General features: G+C 43.1%; 1 protein-coding gene across 1 annotated transcript in view; it reads right to left on the reverse strand.

Annotated features, from left to right (window-relative positions):
* Positions 1–10,541: 10,541 nt before the first annotated feature.
* The window catches only part of LOC109911765 (cyclic AMP-responsive element-binding protein 3-like protein 3), a 48,166-nt gene continuing 35,948 nt past the window's right edge, over positions 10,542–22,759 (reverse strand). The window contains exons 7-10 of the mRNA XM_048614211.1: positions 21,148–21,216; positions 20,632–20,716; positions 16,550–16,646; positions 10,542–12,071 (exon numbers count right to left, since the gene is read on the reverse strand). Of these exons, the coding sequence (XP_048470168.1) occupies positions 11,725–12,071; positions 16,550–16,646; positions 20,632–20,716; positions 21,148–21,216 (598 nt within the window). The 3' untranslated portion in view covers positions 10,542–11,724. The remainder of the gene's footprint in view (positions 12,072–16,549; positions 16,647–20,631; positions 20,717–21,147; positions 21,217–22,759) is intronic.

A 22,759-nucleotide genomic window follows, 5' to 3' on the forward strand; every position in this document is an offset into this window, starting at 1 on the left:
GTCTTAAATCCAGTGCAAACCTGATATATTTCTTCATCAGTGTTATTGGCTAATACCACACCCAGATTCTCATTGATTCTATTTCAAATGATCCCAGATGAGCCCCCAAACATTGTTACACTTCATTGGGATAGTGCACTGAAAACCAAGCACTGTTATTTCTGGAGTCATCACAAAGTATTGACCATACTCCCTCTGACTTTCCATAAGATACAGAGCATAAATGGGCCATTCAGCCCACTGAGTCTGCTCCATAATTTGATCATGACTGATATGTTTCTCAACACCATTTTCCTACCTTTTCCCTGTAAACCTCATCACTACATGACCCTCCACCCATCCTTGTGCAAACTTAACAACAATGTCCTCAGTTTCTTCATCCAGATCATTAATGTATAATGTATACTATTTATTGTCAATTTTCTAACTAAAACTTTTCAGACCTTTCCCTTTGTCCAGACTTTCCCCCACGCATCCTCTATCCCAGAGGCTGACCACCACTTTCCCTCGGCTGGATTCCTGCTTCTCTCCCTTCTTCACAGCCACGTCCATTGAGTACGCATGTGTTCTCTGTCAGCTGACAGTCTTTTGACCATAAGAAATGGAAACAGGAGTAGGCTGTTCGGCCCCTTGAGCCTGCTCCGCCATTCAATAGGATCATGGCTGATCTGACATTCCTCACATCCACTTCCCTGCCCTTTCCCCATAATACTTTGTTCCTATCCTGATCAAGACTCTGTCTCAGCCTTAAATATACACAAGGACTCTGCCCCAACAGCTTTCTGTGGCAAAGAGTTCCAAAGGCGCACAACCCTCCAAAAGTAGAATTTCCTCCTCGTCTCAGTCTTAAACTGGTACCTCTTTATTTTGAAGCTATGCCCTCTCATCCTAGATTCTCCCGTGAGGGGAAGTGTCCTCTCAGCTTTTACCCTGTCAAGCCCCTTAAGAATTCTATATGTTTCAATGAGATCACCTCTCATTCTTCCAAACTCCAGTGAGTAAAGCCTCAGCCTGTTTAGCCTTTGCTCATAAGACAATCCTTCCATACCAGGGATCATCCTAATGAACCTTCTCTGCACTGCCTCTAATAAAATGATATCTTTCTTTAAATAATGAGACCAAAACTGTTCACAGTAATCCAGATGTGGTCTCACCAGCACCTTATACAGTTGCAGTAAGATTTCCCTCCTCTTATACTCCTACCCCTTTGACATAAAGGCCAACATTCCTGATTACCTGCTGCACCTCTGTGCTAGCTTTGTGTTTTATGCACATGTCCCTTCAAGTCCTTTTGCGCTACAACTTTCTGCAGTTTTTTTCTCCATTTAAATAATACCCTATTCTTTTGTTCTCCCTTCCAAAATGAACAATGCACATTTTCCCACATTATTCTCCATCTTCCACGCACCTTTTGTGTTCTGTCCTGTAATAAATGTGACTCCAGAACATTGGAATTTGAGGTGAGAGTGCTGCTAACTGAGATGCAGCGGAAACTATCAATATGAATGGGTGCACACATCTGGGCAACTAATACCCTAAAATTCCCCAAAATTCCCCAGGACCCAGAATCTGGAATCAGAAGTAACACACAACTACACCAGCAGAAATCAGGTGACATTTCAGCTGACAAAGGGACAAGGCTCCAAAAGCTTGTAATTTCAAATAAACCTGTTGGACTATAACCTGGTGGCATCTGACTTCTGACCTTGTCCACCCCAGTCCAACACCAGCCCCTCCACATCATAGCAGAAGTGGGACAGCACTGCATAGACTAACAAGCGTTGTTCGCTGCATGTAAGTAATTATGGATAAACTACTTTGCTGTGTGTCTGGAGTCACATGTAGGCCAGGTCAGGCTGACAGACCTCCTTCCCTCAAGGACATAAGTAAACCAAGTAGAATTTTAAGGCAATCAATGATGGCTTTGTGGTCACCATTAGATGGAAACTATAAAATGTTTTTGTTGCATATTTTATTTTGACTAATGTAATTTAAATTTCACTGGCTGCTGTGTTGAGGTTTGTGTCTATGTTGCTCAGAGCACTAGCCCTGACCACTGGTTCACTGGCCCAGTGGCAAAAAAACCCACTGTACCACCAGCTCCCCCTAGTGTGTCAGGATGTGATAGTCAGCCATTTAGGACATTTTGTCATTCAGAGGATTGGGAGTCTCTACTCCAGAAATCTGCGGATTTTCAAATGTTGAGAATATTTAAGACTGAGTTGGTTTTTGGATGATTCAGGGAATCAAGGAAACTTGGGGATAAGGTGAGAAAATGGTGTCACAGTAAATCAGTCATAAGCTCATTAAATGGTTGAGGAGACTTATGTTCTATTTACACTCCTTTGCTTATGTTTTTATACCAGGGATTAGGGAGTTCAATGAGATGGAGAAATTGATGAAACTGGGAGTTCTCCCTTCACAGCAGGCAGCTTTAAGAGTGAACTTAATAGAAGTGTTAAAATCATCAGTTTGATAGATCTGAGGGGAGAATCTGTTTCCTCTGAACTGTCAAGAGGACACAGAGATGCTTCAGTGTGACTTGGATAAGTTGAGTGACTGGGCAAGTGCATGACAGATGATGTATAATGTGGATAAACATGAGGTTTACCCAATTTGGGAGCAAAAACAGGAAGGCACCTTATCAGAATGGCGATAGATTGGAAAAGGGGGGAAGTGCGACGAGACTTGGGAATCCTTGGACATCAGTTGCTGAAGGTAAGCATGCAGGTGCAGCAGGGGGTGAAGAAACCAATGGTATGTTGGCCTTCATAGTGAGAGGATTTGAGTACTGGAGCAGGGATGTCTTGCTGGAATTGTACAGGGCCTTGGTCTCCTTCCCTGAAAAAGGATGTTCTGGCAATGGAGGGAGTGCAACAAAAGCTTGCCAGACTGATTCCAGAGATGGCAGGATAGATGTATGAAGAGAGATTGGATCAGTTCAGATTATATTGGCTAGAGTTTAGAAGAATGAGGGTGGGTGTTGGAATCTCATAGAAAGCTATAAAATTCTATTCAGAATAGACAGGGTAGACACAGAAAGGATGTTCCCAATGACCAGGGACTCCAGAACCAGGGGTCACAGTCTGAGGATAAGGGATAGACAATTTAGGCCTGAGATGAGGAGAAGTTTCTTCAGCTAGAGAGTGGTGAGCCTGTGGAATTATTTGCTACAAAGTGTTTGAGGCCAAGATATTGAATAAGGAGTTAGATAAGATTTAGATTTAGGACTAAAATGATCAAAGATATGAAGACAAGTGGAAACAAGGCATTGAATTGGATGATCAGCCATGATCGTATTGAATGGGGGAGCAAGCTTGATGGGCTGAATGGCCTACTCTTGCTCATATTTTCTTTTGCTATGTTTAATCACTGGCCAATCAGTTCATGGGCAAGTGGGAATCAGCAAAAAGTGTTGTGTACATTTCATACAAGAATCTTCTTCAAACAAAATTTGGTTTGTCACCAGCAGAAAGGTCTTCAGTCGAACATCTCATTGTCCCCTCTGACAATGCAGCATCAACCCGGACTGTGTGTTCAAGCCCCCGGCAGCCCAGGACCTGCAATCTGCAAACAGCAAGAATGCTACCACCGACCGAATCCTCCAATACAATCTTCACAGCTTGTAACCGAAGATTTAAAATGATGGCACATACTTTGGATTAATTATTGATATAATGAATAAATATTAACAATTACCATAGAATACAATGTAATAAACATTACCTAGTGAATAATTGCAGCATCAGTGGGATTAAATCTTTTAGGATACTCATCAGGCAACTCAAATTCTGCTAATCTTTGAAATGCTCAGACACAAGCAACTATTGATGTAAGATTTGCAGATTTGTCATTTTGTACATAGATATTTTGAAAAGGTTATCAAATAATTAGTGAGCTCAGAATCATCCTTGTTAAATAACTAAGGTTGCATACTTGAATTTAAACAAATTCTTTATAATGTCACTGAGACACTCTTACAAAGCTTACATTTTGGCAATTGCTTGTCGGGGATGCATACATGCTGTTGGCTGAGATTAGAATTAGAAGTAGTTTTATTGTCACATGCGCTCAAATGAGTACAGTGAAAAGTTTACAAGTCGCCTCTTATGGTACCATCTTAGGTACAAAGATGTCTAGGTACGGATTGTTAAGTGTAGATTCTTAGGGAAAAGAAAAATTAGAAAATGAAGAAATAAAAAGCATTACAGTTTATAGGAATAAATTGGAAAAATAAAGAAATAAAAAGTTTAGAATAAGCGCCCTTCCAACCCGATCTACGCTGGCACCTAGCCTCTAGTCCACGCTGTCCTTGACTCCAGACTGCACTGGACTTCAGTTCAAAGCTCTCGAGGCTGAGTTCCTGGGCCTCACCCACATATAGACCCAATAACATCTCTCACCCAAAACCAGCAGGATCAGTATTAGCGGGCCACCAGGGAGGATTGCCTGCTGCTGGACAAACACCCTTGCTGGTATTAAAGGGCTCTTTGAAGGCCTCAATCCACAGGCCTCCCCACCACAGGTGTAATCCTTAGAGGCTGTAAGGCAGTGTGTCCTCCCCTTCAACCAGCTGGGGTGGGGGTGGGAGTGGGGGCAAACATACTGAGGCACCACTGCTGTCTAGGAAATAAGCAGGAGCAGGCCATTCGTCCCCTCAAGCCTAGGCCTATTGGAAAGCAGAAGTGACACAAAAAGCACAACCTTAGAATATCCCAAAGAACTTCACAGTTCATGAAGCACTTTGAAATATTGTCGCTACAGTAGTGGAGGAATTTGTCATTCCAATTTGCACACAGCAAGTGCCCAACGGCAATGCAATATTCACTCGATCATCTGCTTGAATAATAATGAGTGATATTAAGTAAGTGAATAAGGGGAAAGGGTTTCCTGATGAAGCGTTTCGGCCCATAACGTTGACTTTCTGGCTCCTCTGATGCTGTCTGACCTGTTGTGTTTGTCCAGCTCCACATTTATTGACTCTGGCTTCCAGCATCTGCAGTCCTTACTGTCTTAAAGGCCTCTGGTTGAGATGAGACCAAATGGACTGTAGGTTTCAATTAGGACTTCACTCAGGCAGCCATTTTCTGATCAAAATGTGGAGCCGTTGTAGGTGAATCTTTCTCAACCAATTTCGACCCCATCAAACTTGGGCCGGAACCTCTCTTACAATCAGTAGAACTGAACCACCTGCTTCTCCCAAGAGACCGGAACCAAAGTTTTACTATTAATCTGTAAAGGTTCCCCAGTATAGGCTCTCATCCTAGCTGAGGTCTTGCACATCCTAGCACCTTTGCATCAACTCTTAAAAAACAATCAGACTTGGGAATTGTCACATAGCCAAACCATAGCTTTCAGGGAAGTTAAGAAACAGCTATCATCCTTTAAGGTGTTGGCACATTATGACCCCAAGAGAGATCTGGGGTTGAACTGCGATGCCTCCCTGTACAGCATCACGCTAGTATCAGCTCATAGGTGGCCCAATGGAGAGGAACACCCAATACCATATGTATCCAGGACTTTAGCTAATGCAGAACGTAAATACACCCAGATAGAGAAGGAAGGTTTGGCAGTCATATTTGGAGTCAGGACGTTCCACTAATACCTTTATGGATGTAAATTTGTAACAATAACAGACCACAAACCCCTGAAAGGTCTACTTAAAGACGACAAAGCAGTGCTGCCATAGCTTCAGGCTGAATTCAGCAGTGGTGTCTAATGATAAGTGTGTATAATTATAAGTTGGAACACCGTCTGGGAGGACAAGTAGCAAATGCAGTTGCCTTAAGCTGCTGCCCAATGGCAGATACATCACCAGTTGTACTGCCACTGGAAGAGTCCATCATGATTTAAAATTTTCTTGACAGACCTCCAGTCACAGCTGACAATACCAGACTTTGGACACAGAAAGGTCCGGTCCTAGCAAAACTGAAACAGCTAGTGGTGATGGGGGAAACCAAACAGCCATCACAACCAGAATTGCAAGCTTTTTGGACTCAGAGAGACCAGATCACAGTACAGGACAGCACATTATTATGGGGAGCAAGAGTGATCGTTGCAAGCAAGGGTCACTGCTGGATACTGGCTGGACTCCACCCGGGTCATTCAGGGATTTCCAAAATGAAGATGTTAACAGGACGTTATGTCTGGTGGCCAGGATTGGATGCAAATATAGCCATGTTGGTGAGACAGTGCCCAGAGTGCTAACATAGGCAAAAATTACCACCAGCAGCTCCCCCACATTCATGAGAACGGCCGGGTAAACCCTGGACTCGGTTACACATCAACTATCCAGGTCTTCTCATTGGCTCAATGTTCTTAGTCATCATGGAAGCCCACTCAAAGTAGTTGGACGTTCATACAGTTCCTTCATCAAACATGTATTGCAAAAACTGCGCACATCTTTTGCAATACATGGACTCCTGGAAGTGTTGGTCACAGACAATGGGCCATTGTTTATCAGCTGGGAATTTGAGTATTTCCTAAAGTCGAATGGTATTCGGCATATAAGAACAGCTCCATACCATCCATCAACCAATGGTCTGGAAGAAAGAGCAGTCCAAACTTTGAAGGCAGGCTTAAAGAAACAGCCTACAGCTTCAGGAACTGTCCCAGTTCCTATTTGGTTATGGGACCACCCCTCATGCTCCTACAAGGATAGCTCCAGCAGAAGTTGCTGATGGAGGGAACACTCTGAACCAGCTTAAATCTGATCTTCCCGGACCTGGGGTTTGGGGGGGAAACAGGGTAAAACTATATTGGGAACGCCAGTGCTGGACACAAGACTCCATTAAGCGAGAGACAGCGTTCGCTTCAGGGGACAAAGTCTGGTGCAGGTACCACAGGATTGGCCCTGCATGGACAAGAGGCATGGTTAATGCGAGGTCAGGTCCAGTGGCGTATAAAGTTCAGGTAGGTGTGACAGTCCTGAACAAGCAGGTGGACCATATGAAAGCTGCAAACTCACAAACGGCACAGGAGCTAAATGTGTCCTGCTTCTCGGAACAGTTGGAAAGGCTGTCAGATCCCATGGCTTCTCTCTCTCCGTCAACTATTGAAAAGATCTCTGAATTTGAGATGGACATGGTGGATCTCGCCAACTCAATACCTTTGCCACTGGAAGAAGGGAGTGAATTTCTCTCAAGATGTTCCGGGTGCAAGAGGTGAGATACTGCGCATTACACACTGCCCGTATCAGAGGCAGAGTTGGAGGAACCTGACCCGGTGCTGAAACGCCCCAGGAAGAGCTACAAAGAAAGAACCAGTCTATGTCCTTGGACTCAAGGGGACACTTGGGGAGTGTCAGAGGTTCTGTACTCTGAGAGCTGGCTCTGAGGGAGCTGGATCAGTGTCAATAAAAGATGACTTGGTGACATGATACCGGCTTCTGTGGAGTTGTTTCACCAACCACTCAGCACCCTCTCATGCTGCATAAAATGGTGACCTTTTGCTCAAGTCTGTTCCTTGCCTCCTGGTTCTGATAAGTGCAAGTCAAAAACCTTCAAGTTCTTGTCTCCTAATAGCAACATTTAAGCAATAACTTGTAAGTATCTCTTTAACAAATCTATTTTGGTATGAAATCTGGTTCTGCCAATTCTAACAATGCAGTCTTCCAAGTGAGGAATTAGGTAGGATTCTGCCTTTGTAATGGCATTAACCTTTCTGAAATCTATCTGGAATCTGGCTGTGCCATCAGGATAAAGTTGGGAATGCCAGCTGCCTTGACTGAGTTCAGTTGAGTGGTTTTCTAATGTGTATGGGATTTCTCCGTAACCTATCAGATTTGTATAAGTTCCACTTCCTCAAAAACCAATCCCATTGCCCCAGGATTCTTAAACTGTCCCTCCTGCACTCAGTCTCCAATGACAATCATCTGATCTACCCTCTGATGTCTGGCATGTGTGGGAGTAATCTGAAGGGTCTAGGCCCGAAACGTCAGCCTCTCTGCTCCTATGATGCTGCATGGCCTGCTGTGTTCATCCAGCCCTGCACCTTGTTGTTTTAGAAATTGTTACTTCTGGGATCCTGCTTGCTAGTTTCTTTCCTAGCTCCGTAAAATCTGCCTGCAGAACCTTATCCTTCTTCCTGACTACTGTTGTTTGTAGCAATCAGATTCGTTTGGATTTGTCCTTTTTTTGTGGACTGCTCACAATTGGGGCAATTTTCCACAATACCAGGTAAATTGCAGTATTGTAGCTGGCTGGGGTGCAGCTCAATCTGGAGCACAAGTCTTAAGTACTATCACCAGAATGTCGCTGGGGCCCATTGACTTCTCAGTATCCAGTGCTGTCAGTCGTTTTTTGATCTCAACAGGAGTGAATTGAATTGGCTGAAGCTGTGATAATGGACACACCATGAGGAGGCGGAGATAGATCATTTACTCGGCGCTTCACATTGAAGATTTTTCAGCATCATTATAAAAGCACAATACTGCAGATGCTTCAGGCTTATCTTTTGCACTGATGCGCGGGGCTTTCCCATCATTGAGGATGGGGATATTCTTGGAGCCACCTCTTCCAGTGAGTTGCTTAATTGTCCACCACTATTCAGGACTGGATGTGGCTGCACGATAGAGCGTAGATCTGATAAGATTTGGGATGGATTAGCTTTGCCTATCACAGGCTGCTTATGCTGCTTGGTGCAAAATTAGTCCTGATTGGCAGAGTCACCATTTTGAGACCTCCTTTTTAGGTATGCACTGCTCCTTCATCGAATCAGGGTTGATCCCCTGGCATCAGTAGCAATGCTCCCAAGCCATGAGGTTGCAGATTGTGGTTGAATATAATTCTGCTGTTGATGATGCCCATCAGTCCCCAGTCTGGACTTGCTTGATCTGTTTGAGGTCTGCTAACACCGCACAACACAAACAGAGGCAATTGTCTGTTTGCCATGGACTGAGCAGTGGCTCCTCCTATCAATACTGACACAATCAGATGCATTTTTCATTTGGCTAGTCTGTGGGACAGTTCTCCCAATTTTGGCACAAGCTTCCTGAAATACCCCAGATCACCCTTTATTTACAATATACTGCATTGAATTGTCTGAACACAGAATGAAAATCTGCACTAGTTTTTTGTCGTCGAGGGAAATAGGAGTGAAATCATTTAGAACATAGAACAGTACAAAACAGGAACAGGCCCTTTAGCCCATGATGTAATGCCAAATTCCTTCTAACTGCTCTTTGTCCATATCCTTCCATTCCTTGCATATTCATGTGCTCATCTAAAAGCCCCTCAAACACCCCTACGGTATCTGCCTCCACCACCACCCCTGACCGCAGGTTCCAGACTCCTACCACTCTCTGGGTAAAAAACTTGCCCCTCACGTCTCCTTTGAACCTTCCCCCTCTAACCTTAAATGTGCGCATACTAATATTAGCCACTTTAACTCTGGGAAAGAGATTCTGACTGTCAACCCTATCTATGCATCTCATAATTTTACAGACCTCTATGAAGTCTCCCCTCAGCCTCTGCTGCTCCAGAGAAAACAACTTGAGTTTTTCCAGCCTCTCCTTATGGTTCAGTTTGTTCATAGCTTGTTTATAGTTTATTTGTTTTCCCAAACTGACCAACATTGGCCCTTTCAAGAGAACACATGTCTCTAGGTGAGGGGGCAGGGCTAGTGATGAATTCTGATACATCACACTTGGATGACCAGTTTCTCATATATTTTGTATGTTGGCAACAATAATATTCAGGAAACATTGCCCCTTCTGTGGTTTTGTATTCCATGTTTCAAATATTAGTGAGCAATGTTAACAGTATTAGTGAGCAAATGTTTTGTATAATGGATGGTGTCCTACTACAGTGGAAGTCTATTATACTGTGGTTCAATACAGTACAAATTTCCAAATAGCACAAGGGTCTCATGGCTCCCTTAAATAATAATAAGAAAAAACTAGGAGTTTTCTTGTTAAGATGATCTGGCTATGACATGGCTTCATTTTTTGCATCCCAACATTTATGTTATCATGGATGTTCACAGCAACCAGAGTCATAGAGATGTACTGGACGGAAACAGACCCTTCAGTCCAACTCATCTATGCTGACCAGATATCCTAAATTAATCTAGTCCCATTTGCCAGCATTTGGCCCATATCCCTCTAAATCCTTCCTATTCATGTACCCATCCAGATGCCTTTTAAATGGTGTGATTTTACCAGCCTCCACCACTTCCTTGGCAGCTCATTCCATATAGGCACTACCCTCTGTGTGAAAAAGTTGCCTCTTAGATTCCTTTTAAATCTGTCCCCTCTCACATTAAACCTATGCCCTCCAGTTTTGGACTCCTCTACCCTAGGGAAAAGACCTTGGCTACTCACCCTATCCATGCCCCTCATAATTTTGGAAACTTCCATTTAAATGATCCAGTACCATAACTGAGCAATGTGATAATTAAGCTCTGTGCTTTTCCTATCATTGACTATTTTTGAGACTGAGATGAAAATTTGCAGATTAACAATTATGTTCCAGTATATACTGAGGAGAAAGTGGTTAATGAAGGTTTCAAAGTGTGAAAAGAAAACACATACAAGTGTATTCTACACTTATAAAATTTTGGAATTTTAATGATTTGCATTCATTCTGATTGTGGCAGTGAAATCTTTACAAAAAAAATCATTTCAGTGAACATGAATTAAACGTTACATCATTTTTTTGGAAAGGCATACGAGTATAAAGCAGCAACAAGTATATCAAGTACTGTGTATGGGGTTATGATAGAGGTTGACGCAGAGAATAAGGAAGGCTTGATGGTTAAGGGGTAAAAGGTGAGGGCAAAGGGGAGTTGGGGGTGGGTAATGGCTATGGTAAGGGATTGATATTGAGGCAGGCAAAGGAAATACAGGGTGGATGATGGGAGAGGAGGGTCTGTTGAGTGGGCTCTGCTTAGAGAGAATGGAGTCTGCAATTGGATTTACAGACCCAGAATGACTTTTTTTTCTCAGGTGTGTCACAAGAGAAGTACGAGGGAGGAAAGTTCATTAAGCTCATTATGGAGAATCCTGCAGTCTCCCATCACAGCCTCCTACGTCATAGCCAGTCAATCTCCATGTTGGTGCTCATGGGCAAGTTGGGTAAGATTGCCAGGGGCTCATTCCTTACCTATCAAAGCCTGTGCCCACCTATCACCATCTTCACCACAGAACTGGAAAAAATGGGTGCCATAAGAACAGTTGAAACCGTGTGTGGCGGATAACCTCAGAAAATGTGAAGTTCAAATTCGCAAACCAGGGAGAGGGGCCAATTCACAATATGATATCACCACAGAGATCCAGCGTTCTTGCAGCACCTTTCTGACCCAGGCTGAAGAAAGGCAAAAGTGTATCTGGCATTATAACAAGAAGTAAAACAGTATGGTTTCTGCACACTGGCTTCCTTTCATTCCTACTAACACTGTGATTAGTTTTGAAAAATATCAATCAGTATTCTGAAAATTAATGCAATGATTGTTCAGAATAATGTCATTAGGACTGATATTTCCTGTAAAAAAAATTAAAATTGTACCCAGTTAAGCCAAGATAGGGCAGATCAGGGCAACATCAGGGCTGTGTAATACAGCTAATTTGGGACTAAGTGGCTGTTTCTGATATACGAGGGAAAACTGATACAATGTATATTGACGGAATGATGTCAATCTTATTCTGATCTTCCATGTTTGATCAGTCATGATTCCTTTCCCCTTTAAACATCAACAAACGAGAAAAGTCCCAGATTTCCAAACACCCTACAAGTCATCTCGATGGTCAGGGGTTAGTTCAGTCCATGGTGAGTGTCCTCGACCAGGATCTTCAATATGGTCTTCAGGATTGAGATCCTCAAGGATGGTGACTTCATTGGCAATGTCATCAATACTCAGTGAAGAGTTGGACCCATTAGGCGAGTGCCTTTCAGTATCTTGAGTGAATTCTTTGCCATTCACAGTTTGGTCTTGTTTGGTGGCTGTGCCTCTGCTCTCCACATTAAGCTGTTCATTCCATTCTGAATGCTTCTCTCCTGGAGCGTGGCTGTGGGGACTGCTCAACACCTGAAGCACCCGAGACGACTCCAGATCATGTAAAGATCTGGAAAATACTACAAAGACAATATAAAAGTTCATTAAAAACTCTTCAGACAGAGATGCTGTTACGTTTAATTCCAGTTAAGAACATGCCACTTTGTTGAGGATCAGTACTGACTGATACCACTGCAGTCTGAACATACTGTGTGATAGAGTCATAGTCATAGAGCTGTACAGCACAGAAATAGACCCTTTGGTTCAACTTGTCCATGTCCCGACCAGTTATTTTACATTAATCTAGCCCCATTTGCAGCATTTGGCCCATATCCCTCAAAACGCTTTCTATTCATATACCCATCCAGATGCTTTTTAAATGTTGTAATTATACCAGCCTTCAACACTTTGGCAGCTTATTTCATATACAACCATCCTCTATGTGAAAAAGTTGCCTCTTAGGTCCCTTTTAAATCTCTTCCCTCTCACCTTAAACCTTTGCCCTCCAGTTTTGGACTTCCCTAAGCTAGGGAAAAGACATTGCCTATTCACCCTATCCATGCCCTTTATGATTTTATAAACTTCCATAAGGTCAACCCTCAGCCTCTGATGCTCCAGGAAAAATGCCCCAGCCTATTTAAGCCTGTCTCTTTGCTCAAACCCTCCAACCCTGGCAACATCCTTGTAAATCTTTTCTGAATCCCTTCAAGTTTAACAACATTTTTCCCATAGCAGGGAGACCAGAATTGTACGCAGTATTCCAAAAGTGGCCTAACCAACGTCCTGTACAGCTGCAATGTGACCTCCCAAATCCTATACTCAATGCACTGACCAATAAAGGCAAACGTACCAAACACCTTCTTCATTACCAGTGTAGGAAAGGATTGTACCATTTAAATAAGTCACTTTGCTTGGTTTCCTGCCTCAACATCAGCAGATTCAAGGACCCAGGCATTATCTCACAGAGGTGGATAGATTGCTACACCCCTAAAACCTACCTCTCTAATGAAAGTTTGATCCAATGTTATAATTGCTTTATTGGCACCACATCCACAAACATCTACTCCCTCCACCACCAACACTCAAAAGCAGCAGCATATACCATTTACAAGATCCTCAGACAGCACCTTCCAAACCCAAGAGCATTTCCATCTAGAAGGACAAGAGCAGCAGATACTTAGGAACCACCTTCAAGTTCCCCTCCAAACCACTCACATCCTCACTTGGAAATAGATCGCCATTCCTCCACTGTCGCTGGGTCAAAATCCTGGAATTCTCTTTCTAACGGCGTTGTGAGTGCACCAAATGGACAGCAGTAGTTCAAAAAGGCAGCTCACCACCTCCTTGTCAAGGGCAACTAGGCACAGGCAATAAATGCTGACCAGCCAGTGACGCCCACATCCCACGAATGAACTGAATTTTTTGACAAATCTCTATAGGCAACATGGTGTTTAATTTTGTTCCAACACCATTATGTGAAGCACCTTAGGAAGCTTTATTGCATTAAGTGTACTATACAACTGAAATTTGGTGTTACAATGAAAGGAGAATAAAGTTTATAGGCACAGCAACTAATCAGAACACACCCTCCTCAAGGGCTGCTCCTACAATATTAACATTTTATTTTCTTAACAGATCTTGCTTGATTCTGAGGTGTTTCCAGCATTTTCATAAAGATTTATCCTCTCATATTCACAGCTGATTTTGACTTCTTTTCTTTGCTGAGTTGGAATGTATGACTGACATAAAGCAGATGCTTGAATTACTCAGATCCTCTAATATTCTCCTGTCTTAGCAGCTGATTCATTTACAGACCAATGTATGAGTTAATTCAGATTCAGATTGATTTCCAGTCTGGAATGGAAGGGTGCTGAATTATCAGGGCATCCACACTGAGCACTGCACTCTCAGGCCTCACGGTGTGCGGCAGTAACAGAGAGTCTATATTGAGGATGCACTGATTTGGTTTATTTGATCATGGGATGCTAGCAATACAGATAAGCATTTATCGCTCATCACTAATAGCCCTTGAGAAGCTGGAGGTAGGCTGCCCCATAGACTGCTACAGCCCATTTGGTGTGTGGTATGTTCAGTACTGTTGGGAGAGGAGTTCCAGGATTTTGACACAGTAACAGTAAACAACCAGCTGATGCATTTTGAAGTCTGAATGTAAAAGGTTTAGAGGGGAAATCGCAGGGGGTGGTGTTTCCATGCATCTGCTGTCCTTGTCCTTCTAGAAGGTGGAGGTCACAAGTTTGGAAGGTGCTGTCAGAGGGCCAGCAGTGAGTTGCTACAATATATCTTGTAGATAGTACAAACTGCTGCTACTGAGCATTGGTGGTGGATGGAGTGAGTGTTTGCAAATGTGATGTAGGCTGCCATGTCCTAGATGGTTTCAAGCTTCTTGAGTGTTGTTGGAGCTGTGCCCATTTGCGCAAGTGGGGAGTATTCCATCACACTCCTGCCCTGTGCCTCACAGACAAGCTTTGGGGAGTCAGTGGGTGAGTTACTCTCTTCAGAATTTCTCAGTTCCGCTCATGTAGCTACAGCATTATGACTAGTCCAGTTCAATTTTTGGTAAATGGTATCCCATCGACATTAATGGTGGGGGATTCAGAAATGGTGATGCCATTGAATGTCAAGGGGCAGTGGTTAGATTCTCACTTGCTCAAGATGGTCTTTGCCTGGCACTCATGTGCCGAAATGTTATTTGCCATTTATCAACCCAAGCTTGAAAGTTGTCCAGATCTCTCTCAATTTGGATATGGACTGTCTGAGGAGTCATAAGTGACTTTCTGTGATCGTTAGCAAACATCCCCAGTTCTGACCTTATGACAGAGGGAAGATCATTTACAAAGCAGCTGCAGGTATTTGGGCCTAGGACACTATCCTGGGGAAACAATGCAGTGATGTTCCAGACCTAAAAGGAATGTCCTCTAACAACCACAACTATCTTCATATACATTAACTATGACTCCAGTACTGATGGCTGAATTATCAGATGGTTGTAATAAAGAAGCGTTGCAGTGCCAGATGCTAAGGGAGCACTGGACAGTTGGAGGATCATTAGCAAGGGAGTGATGCAATGCTGCAGAGTCTGTTCTGAGGCAGTTCTACACTGTCAGAGAGGCTGCATTGTTGCAGAGCCAGCTCTAACGATGCACTGTTGAAGGATCAGTTTTGAGGGGACGCTGTATTCTGGACGCTCAATACTAAGGGAGTGTTGCTCTGCTGGAGGTGTTACCTGATGGAAAAGTAAAGCAAGTAATCCACTTTCTCAGTCAGCCTTAAAAGATCTTATGACTATTTGAAAGAAGGGAGACATCTTCCCCCTGTGCCTTTTATTCCTCAACCAGCATCACTGAAGCAAACGGTCATTATCAAACATCTAAAAGGACTTTTCTGATTAAGGGTCTAGGCCCGAAACGTCAGCCTCTCTGCTCCTATGATGCTGCTTGGTCTGCTGTGTTCATCCAGCCCTGCACCTTGTTGTCTCGGATTCTCCAGCATCTGCAGTTCCTACTATCTCTGATCTAAAAGGACTTGTTTGGTTGCAAAGTATTTTGGACTGTAACGTGATCAAGAAAGTATTTTATAAATTCAAATTCTTCCTTTCTTGCCAATACTCTGAGAATATCTCAGTCACCTGAGCTCTGACCAAGGAATGGGCTGAAATGCTGACTTTACATCCTGCCTAATATTACTAGCCAGTAATCTCTACTTCTTAATGAGTATGCTTGGTTAAAATTAGTCTCACTGCTTCAGCCACACTGTAGGACGTGGGAAAGACTTTTTTATTTCAAAAATATACTTTATTCATAAAAATATCTGTATATACATACATAGTCACTAAAGCAGTTCAGTTCTGTACAGTAGCATATGAAGAAACAAACATTGGAGTGTGACTCTATCCAGCAAACAAACCCAAGGCATTTCTTACCTGTACGAGACTATATTTATAGACATTTGAAGCACTAGGAGGATCCGATAACTGAACGGACTCCATTTACCTTCAGCAGAAAGACCTTAGACAGTGGTCTTCCCCAGTGCACCTTGGTGGCAGCTGCCCCTCATCATGTAGTCCTGGACCTTGGAATGTGCCAGTCTGCAACACTTGATCGAGATCAGCTCTTTGCTCTGGAAGACCAACAAGTCTCAGGCAGACCAAAGAGCATCTTTCCTCAAGTTGATGATCCTCCAGGTGCAGTCGATATTTGTTTCGGTGTGTGTCCCGGGAAACAGACAAGGGAAAGATCCCTCAACAACTGAGTTATCTTCTCCACCTTGCAATCCTAATTCCCCCTCCCAAAGGACGCATTACCATCTATTGTTTTATATGTGTCGTGATTGTAGGTGTCAATGTTTGGCAGTGCCTGCACAATAGTAGGAGATATCTACTTTCCCTCTCTAATTTAAAATAAAGGAGGGTGTCAAGTAATCCGGCTAACACCAAGAGTATAAATCAGATTGAGAGTTGTGTCTGTTGCTCATCAGCATGGTCTGCTGTTGGAGTGTTCTAATGGCTCAGTGTTACGTTAATCTGGGGTCTCATACTAACCTCGTACAGGAGTGAAGTCATCTTCCTTTACACCCTTACTGGAGCTGAATGAACTGAAGCTAGGGAAAATAATCAAAGCAAATGACAGCATCAGCACCTGGGAAGAGAGAAAAACCAAATGTCACACGACTCATACTACAACTCAAAGGAAAGTGTGTTCAATCGATAGTGCCTAAAGGACCAGTGTCTCCGATACAAGTATATACAGAGCTTACCAAATGCCATTTATTTTTCTCCTCTTGCTTCCTAAAGAAGCTGATCACCTGCGATAAGCTTTGCAATTCCACAATGCTGTCAAACCAATGGTATTGCAATGCAGTCCAACACATATCACTGGTTGGCTACAGATGATTTACACTACTTAAGCCACCTCTGCTTAGGCTGTTTTCCAAATCAACCTGTTCAGACAGGTTATGACACACCTTTAGAGAAGGTAGGACATGAACCCAGGCCTCATGGCTCAGAGTAGGGACACTACCATTCAGCACAAGAGCCCCTACATTCTGTACAAGACACACAGTACAAGACAACTTACTCCAGATGTCAATGTATTTATTTAACAAGCATCAGACACAGTAAAGAAACCAGGGAACTAAAGTAGTCATTGGGATCAACAGCCCACCAGGGTCTTGAGTAACATTGCTCATGTATCAGATCAGAAAACCAACAAAAGCAGACATTAGTCACATGCTACGTTACTGTCCGGACATTCTGTCTATTGAAGTCAATGGAACTGAACACTGGGCATGACCATGTTATGAATATAGAAACATAGACATAGAAAGTAGCAGAAGAAGGCCATTCTGCCCTTCAAGCCTGCTGTACCATTCAATATGATCACAGCTGATCATCCAACTCAGTCCCCAGTTCCCACTTTCATTCACAACCTACGATCCCTTTTGCTCCAAGAACTATATCTATCTCCTTCTTGAAAATATTCAATGTTTTAGCCCCAATCACTTTCAGTGGCAGAGAATTCCATAAGCTCCCCAATATGTGAGTAAACGAAGTTCTCCTTATCTCAGTCCTCAATGGCCTACCCCATATCCTTATGGGACCTCCAACCCCACCCCCACCCCCCCCGCCCCTAACCCCCAGTCATCAGGAATATTTTGTGTTTACATGTCCAGTCCTGTTAAACTCTTATAGATCACTGTGAGAACCCCGCCTCACAGTTCACCCTTTGCGTCAACTGTAAACTTAAAGATATTTAGTTACCTCACCTAAAATATTACAAAATATTGTGAATAGCTGTGGTCCAAGCACCGATCTCTGTTGGACCCCACTGATCACTGGCTGTCACTCACAATGACCATTCATTCCTACTCTTTGTTTCCTGTCTGCCAACCTGTTGTCTATCAGTGCCAGTGCACTAACCCCAATCCCATGCACTTTAATTTAATGAACAAGGACAATGCTCCAGAAAGGACAGCAGGCTGATGGTCATTACAGCATGTAGAGTCATAGAGTCGTAGAGTCATAGATCTGTACAGCACTGAAACAGACCCTTCAGTCCAACTCGTCCATGTTGATTGGATACCCTAAATTAATCTAGTCCCATTTGCCAGCATTTGACCCATATCCCTCTAAACCCTTCCTATTCATATACCCATCCAGATGCCTTTTAAATGTTGTAATTGTACCAGCCTCTACCACTTCCTCTGGCAGCTCATTCCATACACACACCAACCTCTGCGCAAAAATGTTGCCCCTTAGGTCCCTTTTAAATCATTCCCCCCTCACTTTAAACCTATGCCCTCTAGTTTTGGACTCCTCTACCCTGGGGAAAAGACCTTATCTACTCACCCTATCCATGACCCTCATGATTTTATAAACCTCTATAAGGTCACCCCTCAGCCTCCAATGCTCCAGGGAAAATAGCCCCAGCCTATTCAGCCTCTCCCTGTAGCTCAAACCCTCCAACCCTGGCAACATCCTTGTAAATCTTAGCTTTTTCCCCTTCCCCTCCCCCTCTCCCTACATCTCCGTCATCTTTGATGGCTTGCATTGGCTTCAACAGACTTTATATGTAAATTATTCAATTGGAAACATGGGTGATTTACCGGTGATGGTTAATGGATAAATAAAAACTACCACAGATGATTTGGTGATTTGGTGATGGTGAAAAAGAAATTGTTCAGATGTAAGAGTACTTCTGGATTTTAAAAAAAGGCCTAGATATTTGAGCCTAAAAAATTCAAACAAGAAAATGAATGAGGATGATTTTACTTTCAAACAGAAGAAGAAGGAAGAGCAGAAATAGTTGAAAAGATGAAAGCAAAAGAAGGCTCAGTTTTGGAGGCATTAGGAAGTCAGGAAAGAAGTGTGGGGAACACTGGAATGTCCAAAAGAGCTGTGCTGACCTTCCATCATTCCATCAGTATCTTCAGAGGACAGAGGACTATTGTGCAGTCTGCTTTCATTATCTTTCTGCCTTCCCTGTCAACTGTATATTAATGCTAATAAATTTCTTCTCTCAACAATTTTAGAGAGAGGTGGGCACTGCAGGGTTGGAGTGCATTATTTCCACTTCCAAATCCATTTTGATGTAGCCTCCCTTCCCATCTCCCTCGCTCTCCCTCACCTCTGATAGCTCAAATTGCCTTTAACGGACTTTGCACATAAATTATCCAGCTGGAAAACACGGGTGATTTACTGGTGATCATTAATATATGAAAACAAAATACCACAGGTGATTTAGTGATGGAAAAAGAAACACATTCAGTTGTATGTAAGAGCACTTCTGTACATAAAAAAGGGAAAATAATAGGGCTGGCTTTTCTGTAAGTATCTGTAACTATTATAGAGAAAGGGGTGCCCCACAGGGGTTGGGAGTAGGTTATTTCCATGTCCAACTCTGTTTTAATTGAATCTCCACCCTCTCTTCCTACTGTCCCCTATATTTGTTACTGTTGCTCTGCCCCTGGTGGGCATTGTTTGCTAATTGTTTAGTTAGTAACTCGGGTGATTTGGTGGTGGCTTTATTATTTGTTTTAACAGGGCTAGTTTTTCCACCAATGCCCACAAAGATTTGAGAGAGGATCGTATCATAGAGACTGGAGTGCATTATCTCCCCCTCCAACACTATTTTGATTTAGTCCCCTCCCTTGTTTTGTTTTTGTTTTGTTAAGGAGTAGTGCTTGTAGTTATTTGACTAATGAGTTAAATGGGTGATTAGGTGGTAGTTTTACAAATTAAAAAAAGAGCTGAGTTCCTTTCCAGGATGGGTTAGCTTCTGGGCAGGAAAAGGCTCCAGGAGGGAAAGATGGAAACTGATATTTGTACTAAACCATAAAAAAGGGCTGGGTTTCTCTAGCAAAGGGAATTGGCCAGGAACAGGAGTGAGGAGTCTGAAGTTCACGTTGGAATGATGAAATGCAAAGAAATAGTTTTGGAAGACAGTTTGACTCCTGTTTTTCCAAACAGATGATTAGTGACATAACAGAGGGTAGAATAGGCACAGGATACAACTCTGAAACACGATTTCACCTGCTGTGTCAGCATTAAGCAAAATTGAACATTTTACTGATCATAACAAGGTCAGCCAGGTGGACCTCATAGAATATGAGTTCCCTGATTGGGACTGTTAATCTGGTCCAATCAGGGAGCCCTGGCTGACAGATATAGGGGCAGCTTGGTAGCTGAGTGGTTAGCACTGCGTTCGATTCCACCCTCATGCGACTGTCTGTGTAGAGTTTGCACATTCTCCCCGTGTCTGCGCGGGTTTCCTCCGGGCGTTCCGATTTCCTCCCACAGTCCAAAGAAGTGCAGGCTAGGTGGATTGGCCATGCTAAATTGCCCATAGGGTTCAGGGATGTGTCGATTAGGTGGATTATAGTGGGATAGGTCTGGGTGGGATGCTCTGAGGGTTGGTGTGAACTTGTTAGGCCAAAGGATCTGTTTCCACACTGTAGGGATTCTATGGAAATGTCAGAGGTTCTGCTCACTCTATGCATCGCCTCTGAGCTAGCTCGGTCAGTGTCACATACTATGCACGTGCAAATAAAGGGTGACTTGGTGACAGGATACTGGCCTTCATGGAGTTATTTCAAACATTTGCAATGCCATGTCCATTAACGTACCATGATACAGGTGCCTGTCTGTGCAGTCTTGCCTGTTGAATGCATGACCAGGGTATGGAGTTTTTGCAATTGCTGTAGCAATGTCCTATAAGAAGGAAGCAATGTTTAGAAAATGTCAGTTTGCATTAATTCTTTCCACACAATAACTGTAACAGCCTATCAATGAACATGCTGCATCAGCCACTGGAAGAGCTAGTCTCAAAGGTGCACTCTCATCTGGACCAACAATGCACCTCTCTACTATTCAATTAAACCAGGTCCAGTTTTAACCCATTCAAAATAAACCAGTTTGCACAGTATTAAAATCAGACTCATACACTCTGAGATGCTCTGAAGTTGGCAACATAAATGTCTGGTCAATCTGCACGGTATGTATGTGTGTATCTCCTGTACCATAGAGCCCGCAGCACCTGTTACACTGTTATCAGCTGAAAATGATGTTAACATCAGAAACTCACAAGTGAAGGCTGGGACCATATGGCAGAGCCCTGCAGTGACACCCTGTCACGAACTTACGTGTTCTGCTTTTCCAGCCGGATGACCTTCCTCTGCAGTTCGTAATTCTGGGCTGTGCAGGCTGCCATCCTGAAGGTGAAAGAGAAAGTTATTGGTTCTGACAGAATACAGGACCTGCTGATTCTAAAAAGAGAACTGAGTCATGGACTGTAACCGACACAGCCACGAGTATACAAATTATGAGCTGAAGTAGGCCATTGAGTCCACACAGCCTGCTACACCATTCTAAAAGATGATAGTTGAATCCAGATTCCCACAGAATCCTGATCACCTCTGCCTCCCTCGGTCTAACATTTATCCATCTTAACCCCGCTTTCAAAACGGTGACTCCACTTCCACAGTTTTCTGAGGCACAGATTTCCAACAGAAATAAATTCTCCTCAATACCTCCTAGTTCTGGGGTCACCCACAGGAGAAAGCATCCTTTCCACATCCACTTTGTAAATATTTTACACACTTCAATCAAGACAGCCCTCACTCTTCTAAACTCCAGTGGAAACAAGCCCAGTCTGTCCAACCTTTCCTCAAACTGTTTAACAACCTGCTCAGACTGAAGCAGGTAAGGCTTACACCCAGGCTGTCTAGCCCACAGCTAGGGACACCGCCACTGCAACTTTAAAGTCCACTAGCTGCCATGGGGTGAAACTGCATTCTCAAAAAAATCACCTGGAGCCTCTGAGTGATTGCTGCACCACCATCTTTCCAACCAACCTTTCCTCATAAGATACCTCACTCATTGCAGCTATCCAGTAAACCTGAATAACTGATGTTAATAGTCGAGGTTAATTGGTTTAAGAAGGCTGTGGGTGATTTTTTTTTTCAAACAGAAATACTGTGCAGGTTTATGTGGAAAAAGCAGGAAGTTGGCATCAAGTTAAATTGTTCAGAGAGCCAACATACAGTTATAGAGTCATACAACATGGAAATAGACCCTTCAGTCCAACCAGTCCATGCCAAACATAATCCCAAATTAAACTAGTCTCACCTGGCCCATATCCTTTTAAACATTGTCCATTCATGTAGTTATCTAAGTGTGTCTTAAATGTTGTAACTGTGCCCACATCCAACTCTTCCTCTGGAAATTCCAGACGCAAACCACTCTCTATGCAAAAGATTTTCGCTTGTGTCTTTTCTAAATCTCTCTCTTCTCACCTTAAAAATAGTCTTGAAATCCCCCATCCTAGGGAAAAGACATCTACCATTAATTCTATCTGAACCCATTATGATTTTATAAACCTCGATAATGTCACCTTGCCTGCACCACAACAATTTGGTGATTTTCTCTGGATATATAAAGGAGGAAAGATCTAATAGAGCAAAAACTGAAATTGCTGGAAGAACTCAGCAGATCTGGGAGCATCTATGAGAAGAAAGCAGAGTTAACATTTCGAGTCAGGTTACTTTCTGTCCACAGACCTGCTGAGTTTCTCCAGCGATTTTGGTTTTTGTTTCTGGTCTCCAGCATCCGCAGTTCATTGTTTTATTTAAGAGTGTAGTGGAGTATCAATACCTCTGGGCAAGAAAGTACAGGTTCAAGATCCACCAGCACTGAAGAGCAGAGCACCAGGAGAATCTGGTTTCTGAAGAAGGGTCTAGGCCCGAAACGTCAGCC

The sequence above is a fragment of the Rhincodon typus genome, chromosome 29 (genome assembly GCF_021869965.1).
Source record: "Rhincodon typus isolate 14 chromosome 29, sRhiTyp1.1, whole genome shotgun sequence".
In the NCBI taxonomy this organism is placed as follows: domain Eukaryota; kingdom Metazoa; phylum Chordata; class Chondrichthyes; order Orectolobiformes; family Rhincodontidae; genus Rhincodon; species Rhincodon typus.